Consider the following 10,855-nt stretch of genomic DNA (forward strand, 5'->3'; position numbering starts at 1 on the left):
ATATGTGCACTCACAGGCACGAGTACACACATGGCTTTAATCAATGCGGGATGCATGGCCCCCTGTAAAAAGGTGTGATGGAAATTCAAAATGATGGCACTTATCCACACTTTGTGCCTCTTAGCGCACTGATAATTACAAACACCTGCACCCCCCCCCCTTCCCAAAACGCACCCCCTTCAAAGACGGGCCACACTCGGATAGCTGCAGGGGCCACACACACCTGGGCAGAGCCGAGCACTACCACATGGCTCAGTGGCGATGTGTTTAACATGTTCTTCTGCTGTCAGCCCCCCACCCCCTCCCTTTGGCACCCAGAAAAATCCCTCCACTCTGATTAAAGATGCAGCCCACGGCTCTTCTCCATTCCTTACTGTTAGGAGATTATTACTGCTGCTGATGTGGAAGCAGATGGTGGAAATTGTCATAATGATGATAGTTTTGGACCTTAATGACTTGAAATTGACCACCGGTTTTTTGCCCAAAAGGAACTGTCAAATCCAAAAACTTCTTTGAACCATTTTACCAAAATAAAATAAAATATAAAAGTGGGGCGTACCATGAGGAAGCAGGCTTGTAAGCGGAGGGTCACAGGTTCAAATCCAACCTGGGTTAGGGTTAGGGTGGGATGTTGAGAAAGTCCCCTAACCTTAGCTCAGTGTGTTTCAACTTTGGGGTTTGGAACCCATGCGGAGTTACTTGGAATGAAATTGGGGTTGCCTGAAATGTCTAGTCATGTAAAAAAAAAAAAAAAACTTAGGTAAAACAACAAATTATATATATTTTTTCTGAATTATTATTCTTTTTCAAATTAACACATCACACACTAATTATCAAAGCACTGTTTTCTGTACTTAAACATTCTCAAATATAAATGTAGTTTAAATAAAATGCTGTAAAAAAATATCTGAGCTGGTGCATCTTGTCAAGTTATGCACTAATCCTGACTACTCTGTATTTGTAAACACAGAATTAAAACAAATTTGATTAAAAGCTTACTCTAGAAATAGAAATGTATATGGGGTCGAGGGACATGTGTGATATTAAAATGGGGTCACAACCAGAAAAAGGTTGGGAACCTCTGCGCTAACTGCTGGTGTTGTGTGTCGCTTTGAATAAAACTGTCTAAATTAACAATGTAATTTTACTACTGAATTGTCAAAACAGATGTACCCAACAAACAAATTGGAATACATGATTTTATATTAATGAATGTTTATTCTTACTTTCATCATACCTGCAATATATTTAAAAAAAATCTAAGGTTAATAGCGTTTAGGGTTTGGATGACTGGTGTTGTGTGTGCGTGTTTGTGTGTACACGCAGCGCTTTTTTCCTACAAAAGAAAAAAAAAAAAAAAACTCCTAAGTGGAACCTATTGTGATAGACATTCATCACACACTTACTCTAAATTCTTAACTGTATGACATATTAAAACTTCAGTTTAATTACGCATCACATTACACACGCTATTCATCTACCAGAGGGGGAGCGCTTCTTGCACTAACATGCCTTATTGCAATAACGAGCTTGTTAACAGCAGGATGCTTGTAAAGCTGCATTTCTGGTGCAGCAACATTAACACAAGACTGCAGACCTCCAGGACCAGGGTTGACTGTCTCTGAAATTGTCTCAAGCAGACTGCAATATACTTCTCTGCTGCTAGATGGCGTTAAACAACCTCCTTAAACGACCTGTGAGAAATCACCCCAGAGGCTGAAACACATAATCCTCCATCTATTAAGTGTCAGCATCATTTATTGGAAAGGATGTAAAAAGAAGTCAGTTAGATTGTTTTAACTGCAGGTGTGTTGTTTGAATACAATTAAATGACATTAAAAATGCTGTTTATACCTAATTGTTTACAATACAATTACTTTACAATAGACTAAGTGAAAATATGGGTATTTTCTTTTGAAATTGTCTAAAGACTTGGTTACTTAACAGTATAAATACAAGCCTATGAATAAACCTCTAAAGTGTGCTTCACCCATTCAACAAACATCACAAAGCAATTTAGTTTTTTTTAATAATCTTTACAAATGTATTTGTCTTCCAAAACGAAGAACAGCATAAGAGCATTGGACATATCTTTGGCGTCAGACAGTAAAAAAACAAAAAAAAAAACACAGCTCAAGAAAATGCAGTGAACAGACTTCCACAATACAAATCCCATTTCAATATGAACTTTACTCCCTTGCTAGCTGTACAAATATAGTGCATACTCATTCAATTTTACAAGTTCAAAGCAACTTTCTAACATTGAACAAAGAGACAGAACTCATGGTAAGTGTCTTTAAAAACGTCTTTGTGGTCCCTCACCACGGCCTCCACACTGAGTCCGTGTTTCCTGAGGGGGCCCCGGGGGACACCGCGGCCGGGACAGGCACTGATGTGCTGACGTTGTTGGCGTACACGGGAATAACGGGACCGTTCGGCGCAAACGCAGCATTGGGGATGAGGAAAGCAAACTGTCCGTCTGTGGCAGGCACGATCTGAAAGCCCCCGTACACTTTAGTGGCGTCTGGTGGTAAACTGGGCGGAGAGGAGCCTCCTCCTTTACAGGAGTTCATGGGCAGCACCTGCGGGGATGATCCGGGGATCTGCACCATGGACTGGCCGAAGGGAGGGTGCGTTGGTCCGGCAGCGGTGGGCAGCTGGTGCTGGTGCTGATGCTGATGTTGGCTCGGGTAGTTCATGGCGTTGATCTGCGTCATGCAGTTCGCTAAGTGACCCAGGAGGCGCGTGCGGACCTCGGTGTTGACGCCTTCACAGGTGGACAGGAAGCGGGTGACTTCATTCATGCATTCACTGAACCCGGCGCGATACTTCCCCAAAACAGTGGGATCTGTGTTTAAAGCAGCTGTAGAAGAGAAAGAAAACGGGGAAATGAGTGTAAGTCAGGTGAACACTTCAGTGCGTCAGTCACATATGTGTTAAGACTTAAAATGTGACTCTTACCGGTCATCTGAGCCCTCTGCAGGTTCCGGAGGTGCTTAACTGTCATCTCCAGGATATCCGCCTTTTCCAGCTTAGAGTGTCTGGAGCTCTGAGAATATGACGCAAAAATAAACACGGTCAGAGCCGCACTGACGCTCAGGCATTCATTCATATACAGGATGGAAACTCCAAGCCAAACAGCCATACTTACATCTTTTTTGAGCGCATCCAGAATGAGAGTTTTCAGCTGTCCCAGGCTCTCGTTGATTCTGGCTCTTCTTCTCTTTTCCATAATTGGCTTTGATGACTAGGATAATAAGAAACAACAGCACATTAGAACGCGCTCTCTATAGCAGTGCGTAAAAGGAAACCAGCGGCTTGGTGTGAAGAAGCATTTAGAATTAGAAGATGACACTGATGATAATGATGAGTACCCACCTTTCTGTGTTCGGAAGCTGTCTTGGGTTTATCGGGGGTCGTGTTCATGCTCGCCGGGGTCGCAGCAACCGGTGAGGCGGACGTTTTTTCCATCATATCGGCAGGCATCTTCTTTGATGGGTAAATATCCAACAAAAACCCAGCAATATAAAGTCCACTGTTCAAAAAGAGGATGTATTCAGCTTCAGATTCTTTCAATGTCCTCTTTTTTCCCTAAAAGAGAGAAAATCCCGGTGCTTGCATCAAGTTAAAATCCGATCGTAGCGCAGCGCGGAGGACACCTGGAGCGGCTGCAGTCTCTCTGTCGAGCTCTCTGCGTGTGCCTTGTATTTATATCTCTCACTGCACGCGAACGGCTCGTGTGAAACTTCCCAAACTTTCTTTCCCACAGTAACTTTCAACCAATCAGGGTGAGGGACACGCGGCCCGAGGGCGGACGGCTCGTGGTCGGCGCCCTCCCATTGGTTGTTTGGCCGCTGGAGCTGGCGGCGAATGGCGCACTGCCCGGGGTTCAGGGCACCGCGGAAAAGTGCCTCCAGACCACAATCATCACAACGTTTGCTTATTATTAACAGCGGAGCCGCTGACCAGACAGAGGATGGAGATAAAAAAAAATATTAAAAAAATAACAATAAACATATGAATCAACTGAGAAAAAACAACACATCATTAGAGATCCAGTGTAAATTACCATCATGCTGCTTTGAGACATGGTTTGGTTATTTCTCCTCCTATCAAGAGACATGTTTGCGTTTATGTGTAGAGGAGAGATAGACAACTTTAATCAGCGTTGCCGCAAAAATGTGATCGTCTGATCCAATTATCAATATTCATGTCAACATTTAGAATAATGATCAGTGCATTAATACAGGAAAGAACAAATGGTTTTGGTGTTTTTCCCCCCCTTTCTTTTTTGTTGTTCTGTGTACTCTTGGAGTCATTATGTGTATTTTGGTTGCCAATTTGTGTATTTGTGTCATTTTGTTGTAATTTGTGTATTTGTTTTTGGTGTCATTTTGTGTGTTTTGATCATTTAGAGTGTATTTGAAGTCATTTTGGAGTCATTTTGTATGTTTTTGTTGCTTTTATGTGTGTTTTTGGAGTCATTCTGTATGTTTTTGTTGCTTTAATGTGTGTTTTTGGAGTCATTTTGTATGTTTTTGTTGCTTTTATGTGTGTTTTTGGAGTCATTCTGTATGTTTTTGTTGCTTTAATGTGTGTTTTTGGAGTCATTTTGTATGTTTTTGTTGCTTTTATGTGTGTTTTTGGAGTCATTTTGTATGTGTTTGTTGCCTTTATGTCTGCTTTTGGAGTGATTTTGTGTGTTTTTGTTTGTTTATATCTTTATGGTGACATTTTGGGAATTAACCTTTGGGGCTATGTAAATTTTTCCGTAATTTTGTGTTGTTTTTTTTTTTTCCTTTTATGCATTTACTTTGTGGGGCCACACAAAATTTGATTGACCCCTGGCCCCTGGGCTGCTATTGCACATATCTGATGTAGATGTTGTGGGTTCCATACAAACTGAAACTTCATAAGGAAAAAAACTGAACATATACACTCATGTGGAAATAAAACAAATCTCTATGTCCTAAAACTACAAATAAACAAAGTTACACTAAACATAGAAAAGCATCCTCAGTGTAGGGTTCCCTAAAGTACCATCCCACTAGAGGGCGCACCCCACAGTTTGAGAACTTCTGCCCCATAAGTAATATAGAAAAATAAAGCAGATTTTAGTGAAAATAGTCATCCTTGCACATAAAGGTGGGAAATAGCTGCTGCGTGTAGTGTTAAAATGGAGAAAACACACGCACACTCATACACACTGATCCAAAGTGTCCTGGCTATAATACTGTGACTTGGTGAGAAAACATACACAATGCACACACACACACACACACAACGTTTCCACATCGCTTCAGTTTTTGACTCTGTGGTTCAAACTTTGGCACTTCATCATGTGTCTGTGTTGTGAATGTGGAGCACGTGCCAGGATGTTTTATGAGCGGTGGTTGGAGGTTTGGCCGCCGGGCTGCCGGGGGCCCGCCGGGCCAGAGGAGGAGGAGGAGGGTGAATGGTGGGAGGTGGGGGTGAGGAGAGGGTTTGTGGCGGCGGTGGTGGTTTACATTAGAGGGGAAGGCAAATAGCAGCTGCTGTTTTAAAAGCCTGGGAAAACCACGCCCACAGAGCGAGCTGGAGCGGTCTCTCTTATCGGAATGTGAGCCAGAGCAGAGATATTTCTGAGCCTGGAGAGCTCACACCATCACACCGGTGACTCCTTCCCTTCCCTTCCCGCCCGTGATCGCCCCACAGTGTTCAAGGCTCTGTGGGATTCAAAGCCATAATTTCATGTCCTTATCTCAATGGCTGTTAGAGAGTGCAGAAAAGGAACCGAGCAAACAACCGTGTACTAAAACTTTATAGACAGTCTGCTGCGCCACATTCAACACGTTGTGCAACTGCAGGACGGGGCTTATAAAGCGGCTCTGTCTGTAAAGTTTTAAAGTGATCATCACTGCTATCTTTTATTATCTTTTACACTTGAAGCTGGAAAAACACCAAACAGCCTACTAAATGTGTAACTTAAAATATCCTATCTTGTTTACACCTCACCCTAACACATGTAATATTAACATCTCCGCCTTTTTTGTGCGCATTTTGTCAATAAAATGGTTAGTAATAGTCCTATGAGGAAGTGCTTTTACTCTGTTTTCCATAATACTTAAGACTTCCAACAAATGCAATTTTTTTTAAAGTGTAATGCCATTTTAAAATGAAGAAAAACGAATTTATTTTTTAGATTTAATAGGAAGAAAACCATGGAGCTCACACGAATAACAGATTTTCAACAAATATATTACATTTTGAATGTATAAAACTATTTACCATTTCTTTTCTCCCTAGTTTATAATGATGTAAAAACAGGCCATTTTATGGAAACTAATTACTGGCGTTATACAAACAAAAAACAACTTTTTATAACAGCATCTACTCATCATTTAAAAATGTCTGCTACAAGTCATTATTCAATGGGAAATTAAATAACCATTGTTCTTACACAAAGCCGAGTTTTGTTATCAGCATATAACAGGAACAGGTCAAATGTGATCAGAGTAGTGAATAGAGGACGCTATTTTAATGCACGAATGTGTTTTTAAGTGCGCACGGGGCACTGCTCCGTGCGCACGCACCTCCAGCTGCTGCACAGACCGCGACACGTGGCGCGCAGGCGGCCGGGGGACGGCGCTGCTCTCGCCGGCTTGCCGCCAGGATCCGCGGGGCGTCGCCAGCGATCGGCCTCATGATCGTGAGTCTGACAGACACCCGAGGAGCCACGGCGGGTCCAGGTCCACAGATCAATGAGCAAAGGTTCAAAGGAGCTCTCTTGAAGCCTGGATTTGCAGGCATGAAATACGGCGTTTAGAAAGAAAAAAACTACATATACATGACATCACGGCCAGCAGAGTGCAGAGCAATGAATTATAGATTTTATACGTGACAGGATCATCCTTATGGTTTTTTTTTTTTTTTTTTTTTTTTTTTTTGTAAATAACCTACTACATGCATTCATTCATACAGGAGTGTACATTATGGAGAATGTCTGTTGTCTGAAGTGATGAACTTTATTTTGCGTGCCCATCAGCCTGGTATGCAAACACAAACACACACACACACACACACACACACACACACACACACACCTGAGTCATTCTTCTTCCCTCACAATGACACTGACAGAGATCCAAAACAAATGCATTGAGGGCGAGCAGACCGAGCCAGGCATTGAGACGCTCTCTGCATCACTGACTTTCTCACGCTCATATTGCAAAAGATGCAGCGGTGATACAGAGACACAGAGTCCCGGTGCGTGCGCAGCTCAGCTCCCTCCATGTGAGCTCAACATCTTATCTGACGCACCTGGCTGCTGTCAGACTCACCTGGAGGAGCTATCATCTAACAAGCCCAGTGAATCTGTGGGAACCAGGCTGTGATCTAACCCACACACCATACATAACAACAGACGGAAAACTAGCATAGAATAGAAGAATAGCACGCTTTTATTGTCATTATACACAAGGTACAACAGCATTAAGAGACAACTCTTGGGGTGCAAGAAGCAGAGAAAAATAAAAGGAAGATAGATAGGTGTAATTACAAGAGGAGCCACTAGGACGATAAATAAACAATAAAAAAACAGTGAGAACAACAAGGATACATATAAAAGTACATTGTCTTCATTTTCAAACTCCTCAAAATACTTTCCTGTTTAGATCTGAAAAAACAGTTACATTAGTTACAGTTGCTCCATCCATCCATCCATCCATCCATCCTTCCATCCAGATAGCAAGCAAGTCCATTGAAAACCAAATTTAAGGAGAAATCAAGATCCTGGACTATAGTCGCCAGTCCATCTCAAACCATTTATTAATTTGTAGAAAAGTAACAAATGATATACACTAAAGTGCAAATTTTTCAAAAAGTAATTAAGATTTAACGTCAAATCAAACTACAAAGCACTTAGAGGGCACAGACCTTCACCACACCACACCATGCCCCCATATTGCATTATTAAATGTTAGATTGGGCATATTGATCAGGATCATACCTTAAATCTAGTACCTTGTTCCTCATCTTATTTTGGATTTTCCCTGAAAATTTCACTGAAATCCACCTATTAGTTTTTCATTTCACTGTTCACAGACAAATAAATAAATGCCAGCAAAAGCTTGACCTCCTTGGCAGAGGTAATTATACATTCCAACAAAATCATGACACCCTCAGTTATAGAAAATAATTAAAGCAATGTAAACTGATCGCACTGATGTAACTCATCAGGCAAATCTTTTAAATTCTGAAACAAAGATGTTCTTTGTTGTTGTTGACCAATTTCATTTATTGCTCTGGTAACATTTATGCACACCTGAAAATAAATTAAAATGAATCAAATGAAACAGTGCATATCGATATATACAAAGTCTCATCCCTACTTAAAGAGGAACGTACTTGTCTCTCAGTGTTTGTCCTTTATGAGCTTTCTTGGCATTTGAGCGATAGTGGATTTGTGTTGGGTGCACGGTGGTGCAGTGGTTAGCACATCTGCCTCTTACAAGAAGATACTGGGTTCTCCTTGTGCTTGCAGGGTTTTATGCGAGTGTGTGTGGTTGTCTGCGTGTATGTTTATCCTGTGATGCTTTTGAGGCTTGTCCAGGGTGGAACCCCCATCTAGTGCTCGATGACAGCTGGGATAGGCATTCATCAGAAACCAACAGACCGCTGTTAACCAGAATAGGAGCAAGTGGGTCGGAAAATGGATGGATGTTTGTTTTTTTCTTTTTTTCCCGAAGTTGGTTATGTTGAATCTCTATCTCTTAAGTTTTACCTTGGGTAATCATGGGAAGGAATCCTCCAGGCAGGTGTAACCATTGTTTTTATGGCACCATTGTACTAAATAAGCCCCTACTGGTACATATTACATAAAGTTAAACATATATTGCCATAGATTTTATGATACTAAGTTATTTTTTAAGTTACTTTTTGCAACACACACAACATTCACTATCTGTTTTTTTTGTTCTACGTGTTTATTTGTAATCACCTTACCTTACCTCCCCCACCCTTCATCGCCCTCTTCCTCTTTTTTCATCCTCTTGCTCCCAGTCTTTCCCAGGACTCATATCTTTATTGCACCCTGTAGTCCATGGACCGCCACATACTGCAATAATGCAATTAGATAGGGAGATTGTGGGACTAAAGTGTCAGTGTGTGCGGGTCTGTATGTGTGCATGCATGCATGTTTGTGAGTGTGTGCCAAAGTGTGAGATATAACACTTACAAAACAATCTACCCTGCTGTCACCCATCGACCGTGACTTAATGTGTAAGCTATTGAGAGGAGCCGTGCGGGTAAACAGGCGCTCCTGGTGCAACTAGGGTTACAAGGTGGTGATCTCTAAGGAGCAAGAGGAGGAGGAGTGACGGTGTGTGTGGGATGACGTTAAGCTTTAATGCCCATGCTGGCAATGCAGGCTGGCAAGAGCAGTGGGAAACATGCAGACAAGCTGTATCAGGGCCAGCCTTTAGGTGTCATGTGGCTGCAGCTGCCAAACTGAGGGTGGCAGTGTATTGAAACAGGCTGTGACACAGTGGTCGACAGCCTTGACTTATCCAACAGGCCACAGCGTGATTAGCCTGGTCAACAATTCCAAGAAAGCCTTTCATTCCCTTCAGAAGTGAGTGTCAATGTGTGCACAGTCATCGCTTGTTAACAGCCAGAAAATTCTACTCAACAGACCAAGAGAAAAGGAGACGGTGCTCAGAATCACAGACAAAGACTGATGATTAACGAAAATGATTGACTGTGATTGTGTCTGGTGTTCTTCTACTGGTGCAGTATAGACAATATGTCATCATAGTCAATGCTTTCACTGAAAATCATTGCGTCTTTCATTTTTTCTTTTGTATACCTGTTTATCTCAATGTGAAGCTTGAACCTGAAATCTCAGTATGGCAGTGATGCTCACCCTTGCATCATGGGAAAACATACAGTTTTAATTTTGAAATGCTGTTTCTCTCCATCTTTTTATCAAATCTCCTCAACTTTTCCAGTATGAAGTGACAATTCAGAGGAATATCCAAATATCAGCCGAAGAAGACTTCAGAATTTGGAAAAGAAATGGGATTGGAAAGACAATAAATATTTAAATGTTTTCAGGTTCCAGGCATTAAAAAAAAATGTCTCAGTTCTAAAAAAAAAAAAAAAAAATCAAGTAAAGCTGTTGCTTTTGTAATTCAGGGTCAGGAAGTTCATTTTGGTGACAAATGAGCTGCAATTCCATAAACAACTCTGAAATATACAAACAATAATATACATAGCTATTTCTTTTATATCTATATTAATCATTGTCTGATGTCATATTGAATAATTGGTGCAATTTTAACAATATGTTTTGGAAATTTCAGATAACCACAATTACTCAAAGGTAATCTGGAATTTCATTCATACTCACTTCCTTTCTATACTCTGATTAGCTTCAAGCCTGGCAGGGTTAACACTTGTCAGTCAATCAGAGGCCTAAGATACCTTAAGGACTTCACACACCAGCAAAGAGAACATGCGAAACCCACAATAAAATGCAGATCCACCATAACGAGTAAATAAACCCCCAAACCACTTTTTTCTGCTAAAAACAAACACATTTGAGTATGAAGTACTGAGTATCTCAATTTAACAAAAAAATAAGTGACCTTCCTCTATGGGTGGAAAGCCGGCCATTACAATCTATCTTTGCTATTGGCTAAGAATAGTGGTTTGTGACATTTTAATGGCTTCTTACATCACAAACCACCACTGTTGGCCCCGCCCCACCTATAAAAACTAGTACCTGTGGACTCTACAATCTGTAGTGAGTAGGTTGGATTGGGATAATTGTGAATAGAGAGGTATAGTGAGTATTGAGTGGGTAGTTAGCACAGCA

The 10,855-nt window shown here is 41.3% G+C and overlaps 1 protein-coding gene across 1 annotated transcript; it reads right to left on the reverse strand.

Annotated features, from left to right (window-relative positions):
- Window positions 1-2,132: 2,132 nt before the first annotated feature.
- Window positions 2,133-3,779, reverse strand: her6 (hairy-related 6). Its single transcript, XM_028444519.1, has 4 exons — window positions 3,379-3,779; window positions 3,152-3,247; window positions 2,962-3,049; window positions 2,133-2,863 (listed from the first exon to the last, which is right to left on the reverse strand). The coding sequence occupies exons 1-4, from the start codon at window positions 3,484-3,486 to the stop codon at window positions 2,319-2,321; spliced, it is 837 nt and encodes a 278-aa protein (XP_028300320.1). The 5' UTR covers window positions 3,487-3,779; the 3' UTR covers window positions 2,133-2,318.
- Window positions 3,780-10,855: the final 7,076 nt, after the last annotated feature.

The sequence above is a fragment of the Gouania willdenowi genome, chromosome 4 (assembly GCF_900634775.1).
Source record: "Gouania willdenowi chromosome 4, fGouWil2.1, whole genome shotgun sequence".
NCBI classification, from domain to species: domain Eukaryota; kingdom Metazoa; phylum Chordata; class Actinopteri; order Blenniiformes; family Gobiesocidae; genus Gouania; species Gouania willdenowi.